Source organism: Dipodomys spectabilis, unplaced genomic scaffold (genome assembly GCF_019054845.1).
Source record: "Dipodomys spectabilis isolate Male_0828 unplaced genomic scaffold, ASM1905484v1 ptg000076l, whole genome shotgun sequence".
In the NCBI taxonomy this organism is placed as follows: Eukaryota; Metazoa; Chordata; class Mammalia; order Rodentia; family Heteromyidae; genus Dipodomys; species Dipodomys spectabilis.
Window position 1 is genome coordinate 3,253,740 of NW_024870753.1, and position 20,031 is coordinate 3,273,770.

The window sequence follows — 20,031 nt, forward strand, 5'->3', positions numbered from 1 at the left end:
TGTTCCATTCTTTTTCCTGTACTGCTTTAGTTAAAACATTGTATTTTTTTTTGCAAAACATATCTTGTGAGAGCTGATCTCAAGTTGACCAATTTTCCATGTCTGCGAGACAATCTACTTGTCCTAATGGAGCCAAAGCACTTTTGTGTTCCCGGAAGGGCAAAGGAAATGCTTAAGGGCTGCCATAATATCCTGGGAATAAAACCAAATCAACTTCATTGTGGTGGAGAACTGGTAGTTCTACTCTGAATTCTAAATGTCACTAGTAATAAATGTCCACTGACAAAAAGGACAAACTGATGAAAACCTGTATTGCATATTTATCAAGCAATTATTATAATGTGCTAAGCGTGAAGATAAAGAAATATGAATAGTGACAGGAAAACAGGATACTTGTCATTTTAAATGTGGATAAGTGATGGGTCCAAATTTAGTCACATCTAACTATTATGCAGTTGGCGATAGGGGAAGGATTTTTTAAGGAAATAAAGCAACAAACATAAAATAGGGTTTGAGATTTGGAAAGGGCCTGTACAAGCAATAAACCCCAAAGCTTAATTATCTCTGAGGTGGGGGCAGAGAGGAAAACAATACTGAAGAGTAAGCACCCAGTCTCTGGAAGAACCAGGGGACTTTTGTTTTTGCCAGTCCTGGGGCTTGACCTTAGGGCCTAGACACTGTCCTTGAGTTTTCTTTTGCTCAAAGCTAACATTCCACCACTTGAGCCACAGTGCCATTTGGAAAAACCAGTGGAAAGATGCTACTTTGTGAGGTTCTGAGATCCTCTGCTAGAAAGCCAGTCCAGACATGGCCACAAACATTTCAGTGGCCCTTTCCTGTCCTTAAGTAGAATGACCACTGGATAAGAGATGACTGTCCTCAGGGTCCAAAGGAAAGACAAGGAACAGTCAGAGTCAGGTTGAGGAAGGAGAAGCAAAGACACAAAGTGGATTAAGATTGTTGTGCATACTGAATACAACAATGAGTGAATGCCTGAAGAAACAAAAGGAAATTAATGGATTTTGTTTTCCTTCTTCCTAATTCACATTTATCTGGTTTATATGTCTCCTTATTCCAGATTTTCACAAATCATGAGGAGAGGGAAAAGAATACAGGAGCAATGTCTGAAAAATTTCCTCCTTTCCTACCATGGCTCACATATATGGCCACGTGTGTATAAAGATATACAACTGTGTTCTGGAAGCAAAGTATGAAAAGACATGATTCTGGCCATAGATCCTGAAAGCAGAGAGCATTTCCAAGTTTGTATCGTGTTTCACACCTATAAAAGTTGAGGGAACCAGGCACCTATGGCTCATGAATGTAATCTTAGCTACTTAGGAGGCTGAAATCTGAAACTGCAGTTCAAAGTCAGTCAGCAAGGAACATCTGTGAGACTCATATCTTCAATAAACTACTCAGAAAAGGCTGGAAGTGGCACCGTGGCTTAAAGAAGTAGAGCACTAGCCATGAGCAGAAGCAGCTCAGGAACAGCACTTAGGCCCTGAGTTCAAGCCCCAAAACCAGCAAAAATAAAAATAAAATAGTTGAAGGTCAGGCATCATGGTACATGTTTGTAAGACCCTGTACTTGGGAAGCAGGAGAATTACAAGCTCAAGATTAGCCTGGGCTACAGAGTGGCTTCAAAGCCAGTATGAATTATATATCAAGACCTTGTCTTTAAAAAGAAAAACAAAAACCAGCAAATGGATATATGGATTTTTTTTTTTTTTTTTTTGCCACAGGAGCCTAAAATGCAAAGAACAGCTCATGTATTTCAAAATAGTTTTTAGGGATGCAGTTATAGATGAGACAAAACTAGTATGCATGGATAATTTTTGAAGCCAAGTGCTGAAATATGAGATTTCATTATCTACTTCCTTAAAAAAAAAATAGAACACAAGACTAAAAAGCATTCCAGATAATGCCGTCTCCCTCCTTTACCAGTCACTAGCTTATCTGTTCGAAGACAACCATCAGATAAAGGCAGGACCCTTGCTTCTCAGGAAGTACTTCCTTACTGCTGGCTGGCCCAGACCTCTGCTTTCATTTTGCATTTCCACGTGGTGTGCCAGAGCCTAAAATACAAATAGGAGACATATTGATCAGACGTTTGTGTCTTTAATAGAATAGCTCCCAGGGTTACTTCTGGGTTTTGTCATCAAGACAAGCCCTTACCCGCATCTGTGTCACCAGTGTGCAAGGGCAGAGCAGAAGAAATCATTGTGACAACTGGGACCAAGAACATGAACGGTCTAAGACTAAGCCACTTGCCTCAGCTGTTTGCATTTGTGGCCTACTAGCCAAAAGGACCTTGTCAAGTTTCCTAACCTGTATCACACAGTGGCAGTGTGAAAATTCAATACAGATAAAACATCCAGGCCAAACTCTGGCTTTCAGCCACAGTCAGTAAATACAAATGGTTTCCTTTCCTGTCAGATCTTGCCCCTTGGCAACCAATGGACAGGAATGGAAGCACGGATGCTGGTTTGAGTGCCTCCTGTTTACAGCTGCTATCCTAGCAGCAGTAGCCTCATGAGGGAGCACTTACCTTGCAGGGATGGATGTTCAGGGACTAGGTAAGTACTTTGGGTTGGGAAATTTTAATTCGTTTTTGAAAACTTAATACTGGTGGGCCTTTCTGTTTACAAAAGAAACAAAGGATAAATTTACACAATTTACTCAATGCATAGGTAATTAAATAAAAACTATCATCCTACCATAGCTACAACCACGTCTAACTCTTTCTGTGAGATATATGCACACTTCACATGTACTTCTTATGAAACTCCTATGTGGGCCCCTGTTTTTCTCACTTAACAACATACATACCATTTTTTTCTTTTTCTTTCTTTTTTTTCCCCTAAGAGTCTTGCCATACTAGCCTAGCCTGGCCTTGAACTCATGATCCTTTTTCCTCAGCCTCCCTCATTCTGAAATTACAGGAATGCACCGCTATACCTGCCCTTCAAAAACATTGTTCATGTCTAAAATTTCTTAACTAAAATGCTCATAAGTAAAATTTCTTCTTCAATATCACTTTTAAAATGGTTATTTAACATTAACCAGAGTTCACAATTACTAATAATATTTCAATGGCTATTTTCATAAAGTTTTGTAAACATTCATAGAAATTTAGATAGATTTTCCTGAAGATAAGGTACTGGATCCAAGTGCCCCTATGTCTAAAAGGATAAACCCTGACTGTCCTCCAGAAAAATTATATCAAGATGTATTCCAGGACATTTCTTTTGTGATCTCAGAGATAAAGAGCCATTTTAACTGTGTGACTATATTCGTTAAATATATATTGATGGCTTACCACACAGATCTGCCTTTTGTGGGACCCTCTTTCAGAAACCACACCCAGATTCAATCTACTAACCCCAAATATTGCCAAGTTCCTGACACCTGCCTCAGCTGCTGCTCAGAAAACTGATATAGCAACACACTCCAAATGTGAGATTTTTTTCCCCATCCCAGCCTCCAGAAGTCATCGGTGCTAACCAGTCTCTTGAGTCACCCATTCTCCTTCTTCTGTCTTGGTGGAGGGAGCAGTTATGGCCTGGAGTTTCCAGGGGAGAGTCCACCTCGGGGGACTGTTCCTCTCTCTTCTTGGCTGGGTGTGTTCATGTGTCACCACCATCCTGCCCCAATGGAAGACGCTCAATCTGGACCTGAATGAGATGGAGACCTGGATCATGGGACTCTGGGAAGCATGCGTCAATCAGGAGGAGGTGGGCACTGTGTGCAAGGCCTTCGAATCCTTCCTTTCTCTGCCCCAGGAACTCCAGGTATCTCGAATCCTTATGGTGGCCTCCCACTGCCTGGGGCTGGTGGGGCTTCTGCTCTCTGGCTGTGGGTCTGAATGCTTCCAGTTTCACAGGATCGGATGGGTATCCAAAAGGCAGCTTTGTCTCCTAGGAGGGACTCTGGGGGCATCAGCTTCACTCACTACCCTCGTTCCAGTCTCCTGGGTAGCCTATGCCACCATCAGAGACTTCTGGGATGCTAGTGTCCCTGATATTGTACCCCGGTGGGAGTTTGGAGATGCTCTCTACCTGGGCTGGGCTGCTGGTGTTTTCATGGCTCTTGGTGGGTTACTCTTCATCTTCTCTGCCTGCCTGGAAAAAGATGTGCCTGTTCTCTGGATGGCTGATGCCACAGCCCCACCAGCCTGTGCTCCAGCAGAGGAATTGGATGGCTCCATCTACCTTGCAACACGATCTATGAACATAGCCTTCTAGGACTGGTTGCTGTAAAGAAATCCCTGCAAGAAAGATGTCAGTAGAATCTTTTTTCTTCCTGACCCCTCAGCATTAACTCATTTAGAGGAAACTGGTCACAAGGATTTGATTATGTTGTGATCTTCAGAGTTTGGGGTTGATTTTTATTAGTGATTTTCAGAATTAAAAAAAAATCAGGCACAGTGTCTAACAAACATGTCTGTCTCATTCAAGATAGTTTACATAAATATGCTTTGATATTCATAGCTTTCATTTTGTGCTCAATCATTTTATTACTAAGAAAAATATATTCAACAAAGTTGCGTTCAGCGGAGAGAATTTAGTCTAGAGAGGCAATGTATGTTCAACTAGAAAAATGGATGAGTTATTGGCACAGAATAATACCTTAAGGTGGGGCTCCTCCTCTGGTGTGCAATTTGAAAGGAAGCTTCAAACTAGATCGTTGCTGTTCTGCAGATTCTTAGTATCCCAATGGGAAGATCTATTCTTGTTTCAGCTATGAGGCTGCATTATATTATTCCACTATCTTATGGTCTATTATCTTCTCATTGAAGGCAATGGTCGCTGTGTGTGAGAGGTAGGGCAGCCCTCCTACTTGCACAAGGCTCAGTACTTCCACTACTAACCCTAGCTAAGGGTCAGGCACACTGAGACAAACTGGTCACCACCACTGCCCAGTAAGTGCATGGATGTGGGGAGAATTATCAGGTCCTCAGAAATGTCCTTTGACATGAGTAAGATCACATTATAAACCCTTTACATTTTAACCTAAGTATCAACAGACCTATTCAGGCTATGGCTACCAATGAAGCCCCTTTCAAAACAACAGTCTCAATTGTTTACTTGCCCTACATGCACTAACCCATGACTACTCATGCCCAGGCTTCCTTAAAGACTTCTCTCAGTCCTCCAGAAGCTGCCTCCTGTTACTCGTGAGCCTGTTTCTCGGCGGCAATCACCCTGCATGGCCAACCAGCTCCCTCACTACCACCTTTCCCCCACTGCCATAATCAGGTTAAGAACAGTCATCAGTGGCCCGGCTTTTCCCACAGAAAAGTCCCCAGATAGGTTCAGAGGCATGCTAGACTCCATGTTGAACTGGGGAGATGCTTTCCATTTCCAGTGGGATGAAGCTCTACTTTGCAAGCTCAGTTCAGAGTTCCTCACCCCAGGATCTTTCAACCCTCAAATTACCTCTAGATCATGAGGTAGCCAATGCTCACTAAGCATTACCCTCCTTAGAAAAGGCTCCTTTCCTCTGAGGTATATTTATTTGTGTACATCTGCGGTGGCACATACAAATCCAAATACCTTGAGATAAACACATTCCAGAAGACAAAGAGGTAGTCTGTCTCAAAGACTATTCTGCCTTTCTCTAATAAATTGGAAAACTGACTCCAATGATGGTTTTTGTCAAATTTCCCTTCTCAATAGGTTCAAAATTCTGTGTGCCAAGTTTCAATAAGGAATGAGGCTCAAGTATGCAAAGTGTTTTCTTTTTCCTGCACTGTCTACGAGAAGGAATCACCACTCATCCACCTAATGATTTATTCCTTTATCAAATAACCTGAGCATTTACCATGTGCCAGGCACTGTGCTGGGAACCATGGATACAACAGTAAATAACAAAACTTAATCCTTGTTCCTCATTCAGGCAAATAAAAAACAGGTATTAATACAAAATCACTCAAATAAAGGCAAATTATAATGGTGACAAACTTAGCAATGTAATAGGAAGACTCTGTCCTACTCGAAGAGTGATATTTGGTAACATGACAAAGTGGTAACTTAAAATGTAAAGGGTGGAGCACAGTTTTAGATGAAGAGGGAAGAAAACAGATAAACCTTGGTGAGACTGGTAATGCAAGGGGGAGCCTAACTTTAGAGGGACCTGAAGGCCTTGGTAAGGAATACTGTCATCTCTATTTTAGGTCATGACATGAGAAACCAAGCCCCTGGCCTAGCAATAGGAACTTTGCCCAGCTGACTGCGCAGCAGTAATTTGCAAACCTCGTGTGTGTGTGTGTGTGTGTGTGTGTGTGTGTGTGTGTGTGTGTGTGTATCCTGTAACAGGGCTTGAACTCTGGACCTCACACTCTCACAGGTCTTTCTTGCTCATGACTTGCATTCCACCAATCAGGCCATACCTTCAGCTCAGCATTTTTCTAATTAATTAAGAGGTGGGAGTCTGATGGATTTTTCTGCTCAGGATGGCTTCAAACCATGATCCTCTAGGACTCAACCTTCTGAGTAGCAAGGACCACAGGTGTGAGCCACCAGTCTCCAGCTTTTACCTTTTTATAACAGTATGTCTCTGTGCAGTTTCCTATTCATACAGCCTGGCAGAATTTAAAAACCTTCAAATCACTTGCATGTTATCTTGACAGTTTCATTTAAGATATCTTGAAAGATGTTTTTTTCATCAGGAGAGCATATGTTACTGTTTTACTAATAAGGAAACTGAGAAATTAAGGAAGTTAGACAACATGATTATGACAGTAATTGGCTAAGTCAGGACTTGAACTTAATGCTTTATACTATGGTTCTCTTTTTCACCCCTCTTACTTTCCTAGACACTCCACCAGACCAAAGGAAAAACTAGCTTTGAAGCAGAAGGAAAAAACAGAGACCAATAGAACGAAGTCCCTTTTGTGCTTATGTTTAAGTCATTTCCAGGACTTGGCTTCCAGCTGCTCACCTGCTCCTGCTGCAGGTTTGAACCCCATGTGTGCAGGTGCAACAAGACATTTGTTTCAAAGCAACTCTCATTGAAAAGAAATGGAAACAAACTGAAGATCTGTTGAGAAAATGTGTGTGTCCAGCTCTCCTAAAGGACACAAGGACTTTTTTTTTTAATAGTCAAGGTCCGGGGATTTCTCAAGTAGCCAATGAACATCATGCCATGTCCAAAAAGGAGTGTGATCTGCATGCTAGTAAGAATCAACCTTCAGTCTGAGGAGAGTGCTATGTGCCTAAAAAAAATGCCTGTTTTTATGTACCTGGTTTGAAAGGAAACATAGTGAGAAATAAAAATAGAATTAGCATGACTCTGGCAGCACATACCTGTAATTCTAGGCTGAGATCTGAGGCAGTTTGAAGCCAGCCTGGACAGAAAAGTCTGAGACTCTTATCTCCAATTAACCACTAAAAAGCCTTTAAGTGGAGACAGTGGCTCAAGAGGTAGAGCACTAACCTTGAGCAAAAACAAAAACAACAACAAAAAAAAAACCAAGCAAGTGTGTGAAGGCTTGGGTTTAAACTCCAATACTGGCACAAAGGAAAAACAGAACCAATGAAACCTCTCACTTTTCCCATGTAGGTTTTGCTCTTTTGTGGTACTGGGGTTTGAACTCAGGACCTCACAACTTGCTAGGCAGATGCTCTACATACCACTTGAGCCATGATTCCAGACCTTCTTGCTTGTACTTTTTCATATAGGTAGGGTCTTACAAATTTGCCTGGACTGGGTCAGACCATGATCTTCCTACTTCTGCTTCCCAAATAGCTGAGATTTAGGTATGAACTAACATATAGATTTATGGTAAATTATACTAATATGGCAAATTTTTTTTTTTTTTTTTGCCATTCCTGGGGCTTGAACTCAGGGCCTGGGCACTGTCCCTGAGCTTCTTTTGCTCAAGGCTAGCACTCTACCACTTGAGCCACAGCACCACTTCCAGCTTTTACTGTGTATGTGGTACTTAGGAATCGAACCCAGGGCTTCATGCATGCTAGGCCCTCACTCTACCACTAAGCCACATTCCCAGCCCCCACTTTACTTTGATTACACATGGAAAGATGTGTAGTCACATATATTAGAAAAATGAAGGGATGTGAATCAACTAGTATTCCAAGTTAAAAACTTTATAAACACGATGTGATACAGCTAAAAGTAGTGTGACTCAGTACTAACTTTGGGTCTGAAAATTTTACCACTAGCAGTTAAGGCATTTCTCCTAGTACCCAATAAAACACACATCTGATACTTTTCTGAGCCTCTGAGATCAACTCCAGGGAAATCACTGCAAGGGAAGCTGATGTGGGTTGGATCCACATGGGATGAGAGGCCAGGCGTCAGTGGCTCATATCTGTAATCCTAGCTACCCAGGAAGCTGAGATCTAAGGATTGCCCTTTGAAGCCAGGCTGGGCAGAAAAGTCCATGACACACTTATTTCCAATAAACTATTCAGGAAATGCCAAAAGCAGCATGTGGTTCAAGTGGTAGAGCACTAGCCTTGAGCAAAAGCTCAGGGACAGCACAGAGGCACTGAGTTCAAGCTCCAGTCCCCTCAAATTGTACTTTCTTAGTCCCCATAAGCCGTCCCATCACACCGGCTCTTGGGGAACCCAGTTGGAGACAAGAAGAGGGAATGGATGGGAGTGCAAGCAATACTGTGGCTCTTTCCCACTGGACTCTGGACATTAGAGAAGGGTCTGGATTAAGGGAAGGAGAGAAACTGAAACAAACAGGTGAGAAGGAATTCTAGTGTAATCATCTGTACTCTTGGAGATAATTCTGCTTTCATACTCATACATGACAAAAAGCTATGAAATCTCTTGGATATGCTGTTAAGGAGCAGAGAATGGACATCCAAAACATCATAGTAAAGATAGTAGGGAAATTAAAACAAAAACAATCGTCATCTTAAGACCCTGCAAAGTTTGTATCACTTGATAAAATGACTAAAGAAAAATAAACCTAAAACAGTCAGCTATGGGGTGATTTCTATATTCCACATAAGCCCTGAGCCCTTTAGTAATATTGTTGTCCAGTCAGTTGGCTAATATGAACACATCCATTTATGAGACCATAACCCCCTGGTGACCTGGATATGACCTACTTATGTAGTAGGCATAATGCCCTATGTAAGACAGAACAGCTCTTAAAATTCTTGACCTATGATGAATTTCCCTTTGAGAACTATTTGGAGTACAACTTTAAGCTGAGTTATTGCTACAGCTTTTCTCTCCTTTCAGTCCTTCAAAGACAACTACAGACCAAGGAAACAGGATCAGCCAGTATTTGAACTCCAATGCATTAGACTAATTTTTCTTTCCATGGAACTAGCATATACTTTACATGTGGAGTGAAAATAGGAGGGTCACAGTCTGGGTGAGTAATGACAAAAAGATTCATCTCCAAAATAACCAAGGCAAAAAAGTTGGAGGGTGTAGCTCAAGTAGAATACCAGCAAGCTCAAGGCCCTCAGTTCAAATCCTAGCACCGTAGAAACAAAACAACACAGTAATGACAACAAAATACCAAGGAGAATCTGGAGCAAATGGAACCCATAAATTGGTGTAATTTTAGAAAATTGTTTGGTAGCCCCTGATAAAAAGACCTACTTACCTGTATCTACATCCACTTTTCTGACTCAGTAATTCTGTTCCTAGTTACATGCCAAGAGAAATGCACCTGTGCACATCAAGGATGCATGTGAAGATCTCAGTAACATTATGTATTACACTCCCAAACTGGAAATAAATCAAGTGACCAACTTAAGAAACTATGAGATACAGTCTTACAGTGAAATACAGTGAGCTGAGTTACAATAAACTGCAGGTCCTAGCACAATTAAGCCCCCACCACACTACCGGCTCTCATTCAGTCCTTGTCATTTGTTCATTCATTTGGCTTTGCTATATCTACCGTACTTCCCTTGAATGGTGTAGGGTAAAATTTAGTGTCTCAGTTCTTATAAGGAGTTCAAAAACAGAACAAACTAGATTGTGACTCATTAAGTATGGAAATCTGTGTCCAGTCTCCAGAAGACCCCTGCTATGCTGAAATATCCTACTCAAAACTCTTGAATCACTTTAGCCAAGGGCCACGTAAGTTTCTTTCTCTACACTTTCTGCTCCTCCTTCTTTTTCCTAACTCTTAAAGTGTCAAAACCAGCCAAGTACGGAGGTACACATCTGTAATCCCAGCCAGGAAGGCCGAGGCAGGAAGATCACCTAGCTAGCATGTGAGTTACAGAGCAAGATCTTGTCTTGAAGGAGGGGGAGGGAAGTTGGAAGAATGGCTCAAATGGTAGAATGCACATTCAGCAAGAGTTAAGGCCCTGAATTCAAACCTCTGTATTGCCCCCACCCACAAAAAAAAAAAAAAGAAAAAACAATCAAGACCACTCTTGACCCACACTATAAAAATCATGAGACCTTAGTTTGTGGACCCCTAAAAGAAATGAGATTACACCTAAAATTCATTCTTAGCACTCCCCCTGGTGGTCTGAGAGGATCCAAACGAATTTCTGCACACTACAGACATCATTGGCCTGTGTAGATTCCCAACTGCCCACCAGGAAATGTGAGGAAGAAACAAAGCAATGTGTTTGACAAGACAACCAAGGCCAGTGGAGCAGTAGTTTAAAAAGTTCACATTATAAAGACAGATACACCAAGATAAACTAAGGTGGTCAAAGTTAGTGGCCTAACGTAACTGAAGCACTGTGTACATTACTCAGTAATGGCAGGTTAAGTGAGTCAGAAATGGTGCTATGTATGATTTTAAACAAGAAAATGGAGAAAAAAAATCAATCAACTTTCCTGGAAACAATATTTTCCACAAACTCTAAAACACAAAAGGACCCCTGTCATGAACGTAATCAAAACACAAGTTCACTTTAAAAAAAAAACAAACCCAGGGCTGGGAAGGTGGCTCAGTGGTAGAGCACTTGCCTTGCATGCCTGAGGCCCTGGGTTGGATTCCTCAGCACCACGTAAGCAAAAAGAAAAAAGCCGGAAGTGGCGCTGTGGCTCAAGTGGTAGAGCTCTAGCCTTGAGCTGAAGAGCTGAGGGACAGCGCCCAGGCCCAGAGTTCAGGCCCCATGACCGGACCCAAAAAAAAAACAACAACAACAAAAAAAACCCTTCTTTTTCATTCTACATCTTGACAGGTTCCAAAGTAAATACCTTCACATGCAATGTAAATGACAAATGAGATCTAACACCCAGGTGCTAGTCAGTAACTGCTGCTGCCTGAAACAAGACAGGTGCTTGGTAACTCCATCCATTTCCAAAATTGAAAATATAGACTTAAATAAGGACCATGCTGTACACCAAAGGTAAAACAAATACTTTTATTGCACATTTATAAAATCTGCATAGTTGTGTGTTCTTCCCTACCATGATTAATCTCTAAAATTTGGTTAAAACATTAATTTCCAAAGACATAAACCCCAAAGGACACAAATCCTTTAAAAATGGTTTTTTTCTCTCTATATACATATATATAGATAATTTTTTTTTCTTTTTACAAATCCACATCCCTTATTTTTTAAAATCAAAGAAAGGGGATTAAAATGTTCTACTGGGCCAGTAGCAGCCTTAGACACCTGTTTTTGAAAACTGCCTAGTTAACAAGAACTAATAAATGCTATATTTAGTCAAGCTTCATAATGCCATTCTGTCTAAAGTCCTTTATGCTTCCTTTCTTTCACTTAGGACTATGAGGTTTTCTGGTTTATTTAGAAATGTAAAAGAGGAGGAGGAAGAGAGGCAGCTCTCCTTTGACTTTCATCATCTCATTGCCATGGGACCTTATGTTCTACCCACAGGGAAACGGGTGGAGCTTCATCAACAACCCATTTTACCATCACCTGTCAAGAGGCAGGCAAGCCTTGTATTAGTAATCTCTGGTGGCTAAGTCTTAAAATGTCACTGTGCTTGATAAAATAACTCGTAGCTGCTCATCTGGTTCATGTTCTGATGATTCACTCCTCTATTCTGCTGTCAAAAATACTTATGCCTGAAGCATAATTTAAGAGGTGCAAGAGGCTTAAAAATAAGTCCATGCATTAAGGTAGGTTCGAAGGCATTTCAGGTCTTCTGGCTTAACTCAATACCTTAATACGACGCTTCCTGCCTTTGCTAGTGGATTAGCTTTCGTGTATCAGTACCTAAACGGTGCAATCTTTAATCCTTCTTCAAACAGGCAGCAAGGGTGTGGTGTGGATCTGATTCTTACTCCTCCCTATTCTCTTTCCCCAGGGGAATACCATGACAACAGACTGACGTGCAGCAGGTAGGCAGCCTGAGACTAGGGTGGCCTTGAACATGAGGGCCTTATTTCACTGTCACAGTTGAAACTCCTTGAATTGACTCCATGACAGCTGCAAATCTGCTACAAAGGTCATAGGGAGAATGGGGCCGAATCGTTGGAGGTTCCTTCAAGACAATGATTTCTGCAGAAGGATCTAGAAGCCTAGGTAGAAATTCTCCTAAGCACAGCTGCAGATTTTCTGTAGAGATAAAGAAGACTGGTTACATATACAACTTAACAGATTTTTGACTGAAAATTAGAAGCTACAGGTATATAGACACACCATTGATAGCCCATTATCCAGCCTCAAAGACAGAACCTAATGTTGGCAACCTAACAATAAATGGTGATTCCTTTAGGCCAACCCAGAATGAAGACCTACTTGCCAAAGCCACCAAAGCTTTCAGTTACTGCTTTAAGATAGCTATTGGTGGAGGATGCTACATAATTACTGTATGATGGATAGGACTTCTAATCATCTTTTAAAGTTTGAAAAAGTACTCTATGTTGTACTAGACATATAATGATGCTACTTTCTTTCAAATGTGTAAAATATACCAATGTGCACATATGGCCTTAAGTAAAGCTCTGTATCACATATTGCCTAAATAAAAACTGAAAACATCAAAGGAAATACATATTTATTGATGATTTCTATAATAAACAATTGCTCACAGTCAAGTACATGAACAAGTCACTGGACTGTCCTTATATTAGTGAGAAACTAACAAAGAGGATTCATACCAGAATTGTACCAAACTTCCAATCTACTGAACTCACCTAAAAGTAATTGGCATTAGTTTCCCTCTCCAAGATGCTTTGACAAGCAAAAATATCACATGTGCTAATTTATTAATCTTGACACCATTACATTTTATAATATTCTTACATTATGCAACTTTAAGCCATAAATAAATATGGCTAAGATACCATCAGGTAATCAGACTACGCATGCATACACAGATTTGTTTAGTCTTAAACTAGGAAAGCATTCAGATTTTGTCAGATGTAAGAGAAATGGAAGCCTGACATTGTTTTTCTAGAACCTGCTGGCTGTTTGTGGTGGTGCTTCTACAGTCAGAGGAGGTAAGGGGAAGGGGAAAATAGTAGAGCACTGGTTCCCATTCTTTTTTTCCACACCACAGACTCATTTCCCTCACCTGCATGTTGGGGTGTTCCAGTCCCCTCAAAGCCTTTGACAACCAGGACTAAAGAATGAGTTCACTGTAATTTCTAGAAGTCCCAAAGCCTCAGAGATTGTAAGAAGTGCTTACAACAACACACCTGCAATATCTTGCCCAAGGTAAGAGCACCAGTGGTTTCTCATGACCTCAATGGCATCCAGATCATCCTTGGAGATGTCATTGTTAATGATCAGGTGAATGCAGGGAATGATCAACTCATTCATCACATTAATCCCTTCTGTTACAGAATGATCATCATTTGTTTCAAAGAGAGAAGCTGCTCTGGCATTCAGTTCCTACACATAAAAGGCAGAGTGGGAGAAAAAAGGCTGAAAAGGTAAGCATCTATTAAATAAATCCATTAAGTCGTGTGGCTCCCACACTCCCCTGCACATTGGAATTACCTAAGGAATTTTTTAAAAAATTTTTTGGTCGAACCCCAGATGAGCTGATTTAATCAGAATGTAGATGATCTGAGCATTTGGGATTTAGCAAAAGGTCCCAAAGGGATGCTAATGCAGCCAAGTTTGGCCTAACCTTACAATTCAAAGTCATGTTTAGTATCTGTTTCTACCAAAAGACCTATCTGTTGGTTCTCAATCTCCATGAGGGATCAGAAACACCTACAGAAAACACACGGATGGGGCTGGGAAGTTGGCTCAGTGGTAGAGCACATGCCTTGCATGCATGAGGCCCTGGGTTCCATTCCTCAGCACCACATAAGCAAAAAGAAAAAAGCCGGAAGTGGCACTGTGGCTCAAGTGGTAGAGCGCTAGCCTTGGGCTGAAGAGCTAAGGGACAGCGCCCAGACCCAGAGTTCAGGCCCTACGACTGGCAAAAAAAAAAAAAAGACACACAGATGCCCAGACCCCATCCTTTATTGTCCTGGGGGAGAACCTGTGCCTCACCAGCTTGAAACCTCACTATGTGGTTCTGACACACGCCAGAGATTAACAACAGCAACAAAAGACTCAATCATTCTTATATTACACTACTGTGGAAGGTGAGATGTTCAAGATGCTGACCTGAATTTGGTGATTTAAAATATAGAATCACAGCTCTAAAATTCAGATCATGGGGCTAGGAAGGTGGCTCAGTGGTAGAGCGCTTGCCTTGCATGCATGAGGCCCTGGGTTTGATTCCTCAGCACCACATAAGCAAAAAGAAAAAAGCCAGAAGTGGCGCTGTGGCTCAAGTGTTAGAGCACTAGCCTTGAGCTGAAGAGCTGAGGGACAGTGCCCAGGCCCAGAGTTCAGGCCCCACAACCAGACCCTAAATAAATAAATGTAAAATTCAGATCATTAAGTCTGAAATGCTTTTTTCCAGCTTCCAAGTAGCCCTGTCACATCTGTAATTGTCATACAAATCCAAATATAAATCAAAACATGAAGCTGTTGAGATGAATATATCTCATGACTTAATGGCCTCCACTGGGTGTTAAGAGGACCAAGACATTGGTGAAAATGTAGCCTTGATTTCTGAGAAGGGAAAATTTCCTGGGAATGAAGGGAAGTAAACACAAGTACACAATATAAAGGCAAGCCACCTCTTCCTAATTCTCTGAAGAACAAGCACAATATACTCCCTTGGGGAGTCACAGGGGATTGTATCTGCCTTCCATCCTGACTAATGTGTGACAATAATGCTAACAGGTCAGCAGGACTGATTCGGTGGTTCATTACAGTGCTCTATAAAACCAAAGCCATCTCACAGTCATCAAATTTCATCCACTAGCTTTAGGTAGGGAACACTGAAAAATACCTATTCCCCAAATACATACATCATGCCAGATTCAGAACAAACTGCTGAGTAAGAAAAAAGAGAATCTAAGCTCTGTGAACTCACTATCTAGTAGAGAAGAGATGTGATAAAAGTGATAATGCAGGCACTGAGCAAGGGCACGGAGATGGACAGCTGACTCTCAGAAGCTGAGAGGACTGAAGAATGGAATTCACCCAAAGTAAGGTAAATGACCCTGTTTGAATAGAAAGTTGCCCATGAGTTTGGAAAAAAAAAAAATCAAAGTTTGGTGTAGATAATTATTTGGCTTAAGCTGGATTTTTAAATGGCTTCAAGGGACAGACAGATGACAGACAGACACACACACACACAAATAAGTACAAACCAGAAGGCATTTTCTCCGGTATAAAGCAATCACTGATTCCTTCACCCCCCTGTGAGGGCCCTTCATCAGCAGTGCAGCGTTGCTCTGGTAGGCATATACCAAGTAGGACAGCGCTTCTTGGTACCTTAGAAAATGCAGGATAAGTTTAATCTGCAGTAGCAGGAAGGGATGGAGATAAATCACAGCTCTCTTTTGCCAAACCTCACTGCTCCCCAATACAAGAATATACTTGGCTACCATTATGGACAAGTCTTAAAGACAGTCAAGCATAATGTATGGGAAAAGCCTGAGGGCCAAAGACCATAGCCAATCTCAGGTCTTCTAGAAATGGGACAAGAAATGGAACAGATGCTCACTAGGGTCTATGCCAACTTGAAAACATTTTCTGAGTTCATTTGCCACAAAGAAGGTCTAGCACAGTGATCTCTTCTCTAGAGAATCCATTACTGCTGATGGATGAAAAATGTGTGTGATGTTCAGAGCAAAGTCAAAGGAAGCACCAGAAAGAACAGAGGCACACAGACTGAGGCATGGCTCAAGTGTACAATACCTGTCAAGCAAGCAGACAAATGTAATCCACAGTAATGAGGCACCTTGTGCGAGTGATAAAGGAGGTAATGCAGGCCTGTGACTTCTAGTATCCTCAGCTGAGCATCAATTCAATCAGTATAGTGATCAATAATCTCTCTCTCTCTCTCTTTTTTTGTCAGTCATGGGGCTTGAACTCTGGGCCTGAGCGCTGTCCTCAGCTCTTTAGCTCAAGGTTAGCGCTTTACCACTTGAGCTATAGTGCCACAGTTTTCTAGTGGTTTATTAGAGGTAAAAGAGTTTCATGAACTTTCCTGTCCCGGTTGGCTTTGAACCGTGATCCTCAGATCTCAGCCTCCTGAGTAACTAGGATTACAGGCGTGAGCCACCGGCGCCCGGCTGTGGTCAATAATCTTAGTGAAGCAAAAAACAACATACTTTCCTTTCTGATAGAGTTCTAGGCCTGTCAGGAGATATACAGACACCTTTCGGAACAAACTATAATCTTCATGCCACTTCTGTAAAAGAATAACAACTATTAATTATTTGGTTTCAGTAAAGTAATGCATTTTATACCACTGCAAATTTCAGACTCAGTATAAACATTTACTGAGCACATTTAGCCAGGTCCAAAACCACAAACTTTCAGATAAAAAACATTCAGTATTTAGTCAACCACCGACCTTTAATTATCAATGTTCCATCCCAATTCTATTCCATCCTAATTCTATTCCATCTTTGCCAGTACTAAACTTAGGACTTCATGCATGCCTGGCTTACCTACTCACCTGGCAAAATACCATTTGGGCCAAGCCTCTAGTCTAGCTTCTTGTTGGTAATTTTTATGATGGACTCTCCCATGGACTTTTCTGCAAGGGCTGCCTTTGCACCATGAGCCTTTGGATCTCAGACTACTGAGTAGCTAGGATTACAAATATGAGCAACTTGTGCCTGGCTGGAAATGTTTATTCACATAAACTTTATAATTTCCAACCCCCATGTCAAAGTCATTCAGCTTTGGCTTAGTCAGTCTCTGGAGTTCTGATAAGGCCTCATAGACATAGTGAAGATAGAAGGGCAAGGCGGCTGTACATGTGCAGAATATAACTTGGCGGTGTGGCATACTGTTTTATGCCGAATGCAATGGCTTTTAACAATGTGTAGGCCAAAGGTCTCAGCCTGTAACTCCAGTTACTTATAAGGCAAGGACAAAATGAGGGCAAGGAATCAGCAAGATCCCATTCTCAATAAATAAGGACTGGGAATGTGGCTTAGTGGTAGAGAGTGCTTGCCTAGCAGGCATGAAAGCCCTGGGTTCGATCCCTCAGTACTACATAGAAAAAGGTGGAAGTGGCACTATGACTCAAGTGGTAGAGTGTTAGCCTTGAGCAAAACAATCTCAGGGACAGTGCCCAGGTCCTGAGTGCAAGCCCCGTGACTGAAATAAAGTTAAGATGGTCCTTATCTGTAACCCCAACTACATGGAAGTAGGAGAATTGAAGTCTGAACCAGCCCTGGGCAAAAACTTGTGACCCTATCCAAACCAATAAATAAAAATAACAATATTGATCGTGATGTTTTGTACTTATCAAGTCGACATGAATGGTAACCCCCTTATACAACTACTTGGAGGTAATAAAAATATAATTATTAATCAATCAATCAAAAAGGGCTGGAAGTATGTCCCAAACGGTAAAACAAACAAAAAACCTAGCAACCACCAAGCCCTGAGTTCAAACCCTAGTAATGTGAAAAAAAAAAAAGAAGGCAGATGTATATACTTTAATGCATAGTAGAAAGCTGTACCATCTTTTAAAAGTCAATTAATGTTATTACCAGTAGGTACTTAAGGAAGATAGAGCACAGATGCATTCTCGTAAAAGAATGGAGCTATTCTGAAAGTAGGAAAAGATCATTTACCTATTCTTCCCCAGGTCTTTTTGTGCAAAGGGAGAGCAAGGCAATCTGTGGTAACACTAAACTATTCACTTTGCCCATTGTGTCTGGAATTCATATTATTTTTTAGAATTCATATTTTTATTTTACAGATTTAAACAAGCAATCAAAAAGTTCACCTTGTACTCTTCCATATTCATGTCGTCTGGTCCAATTTCCCTCAGCTTAGCCTGAGCCACCTTCATAATACTGATTGACCTGTGTGGGACAGAGTTGGGATGGCAATGAAAGGACACGAGCAGGCTCACGGCTGGAGGCCTCAGCCTCGTCAGAACCCATGGAGAGAAAGCGGGACTGAGTAAAGGCTCCCTTCTCACCTTTCATCATAGCTAAGATTTTTATCCGCAAACTGTTCTAGAAGGGTCCGCTCTACCACCCTCTTGGGAGCTTCATTTTGGAAAAAGTAGACCAGAACATGCTGAAGTCGAGGGTCACTGTGGGAGGTAGGTGTCTCCTTGGCGAGCTGATAGAGCCTGGAGTATTCTTCATGGAACGCCTGTTGAACACAGTGCACATGCTTAGGAATCTGCACACACAGAGATTGGTGCCTAAGGCTGGAGGGTCTCATAATGATGAGGACCTCTTCCTATCGAGGGATTACAAAAGCAATCATGGAATCTGTATTGCTGACAAATCATGGAAAACAAACTGCTTTAGCATTCTGCTAAGAAAGACACACCACTCAGGAGACACTCATTTTCTCAGGAAGGTCTTGAAAAACTAACGACTCAGTCCTAATTGTTTGGGGTTTATATTCCTGAATCCAATATAAACAATAAATATAAATAAACGAATATAAATGGGATTTCAATCAAGTGCCTTACACTTTATTCAAGGATCTTAAAAAGCATGACCTACTTTTTAAGATGAAGGCCCTCAAATTGCAAAGGCCAACCTTGTTCTAACAACAGCAATGAGTTTTATGTTTTGCTTTAATAAAGGCTATTTGAAACCCCACCCTGCCAGGTTATATATGTACTGCCTCAACAGTATGATACCTGGTTATAAGCGTTAAAGATTTTAAAACAGAGGTACCTTAATGAGCCCTGCTTCAGACCCATCTCGGTCAAAGGTCTGACGGGCCTTAGCTATGGCCAGGATGACCCCTTGCATGGCAGGGCTCAGCATCACCTACCACAAGACAGCACAAAACACAGAGAGAAAAGGAGAGAAGAGAGGTTCAAAAGGAGCTTGTGTGAAGGCAAAGTGAGCAAAGGCAAAGTATGGAAGGAAAGCAAAGCAGTGTGACCCATGGGCAGCATCAACTACAAATCAGCTTTATTACCCACCCCTATGCCTATCTGCCTTTGCCCCCTACATCCCAACCTAGACCAACACAAGTCATACCTATCCTACAGGTCCTAATTTTGCCAGATAAAGACATATGCTAGCCAAGCACCAGTGGCTCATGTCTGTAATCCTAGATACTCAGGAGGCTGACGATCTGAGGAGCCAGGTTTGAAGCCAGCGCATGTTGGCTTTTATCTCCAATAAACCACCAAATTAAAAAAAGCCATAAGTGGAGCTGTGGCTCAAGTATTTGAGCACAAACAAAGCTCAGGGACAGCACCCAGGTCCTGAATTCACGCACAAGGACTGGCACATAAAAAGAAACCAAAAAAGGAAGATTTCCAAAAAGATCTCCAATGTGACACTTCCAAAGAACTAAGTTAAATTATAGTTCTCAGAGAGGGAATTATCTGAGCTCAGGATTCCAATTTAACTTGCAATTTTAAAGAACAGCTTAAATATATAATTGGAAGTTTTACTTGGATGGACAGACAGCGTATTTACAGTTGGCTGGAGACTAGAAAAGGAACAAATATGACTATAAAATATCCTAAAGGAGAGAAAATAACAGGACTCATGCTTGTTTATGTGAAGCCCAGCTGGAAAGGAGACTTAGCTTCTTGCTAAGTTTTTGAATTAAAAGCAAGACCAACTTT

At 41.4% G+C, this 20,031-nt stretch overlaps 2 protein-coding genes across 5 annotated transcripts in view; one reads left to right on the forward strand and one right to left on the reverse strand.

Moving 5' to 3' along the window:
* Nucleotides 1-3,560: 3,560 nt before the first annotated feature.
* Cldn25 (claudin 25) lies at nt 3,561-4,247 on the forward strand. Its single transcript, XM_042682713.1, has one exon. It carries the CDS (start codon nt 3,561-3,563, stop codon nt 4,245-4,247), a length of 687 nt encoding a protein of 228 aa, XP_042538647.1.
* A 7,069-nt stretch (nt 4,248-11,316) lies between these two features.
* The window catches only part of Usp28 (ubiquitin specific peptidase 28), a 56,089-nt gene continuing 47,374 nt past the window's right edge, over nt 11,317-20,031 (reverse strand). For all 4 annotated transcript variants that reach the window (XM_042682788.1, XM_042682789.1, XM_042682790.1 and 1 more), the window contains 6 exons: nt 18,403-18,581; nt 18,205-18,283; nt 16,568-16,647; nt 15,602-15,725; nt 13,577-13,772; nt 11,317-12,491 (listed from right to left, as the gene is read on the reverse strand). In XM_042682788.1, coding sequence (XP_042538722.1) covers nt 12,316-12,491; nt 13,577-13,772; nt 15,602-15,725; nt 16,568-16,647; nt 18,205-18,283; nt 18,403-18,581 — 834 coding nt within the window. In that variant the 3' untranslated portion in view covers nt 11,317-12,315. The remainder of the gene's footprint in view (nt 12,492-13,576; nt 13,773-15,601; nt 15,726-16,567; nt 16,648-18,204; nt 18,284-18,402; nt 18,582-20,031) is intronic.

Coding starts and splice junctions, on each gene's coding strand:
- Cldn25 (XM_042682713.1), top strand. CDS start 3,561: ATGGCCTGGAGTTTCCAGGGGAGAGTCCACCTCGGGGGACTGTTCCTC.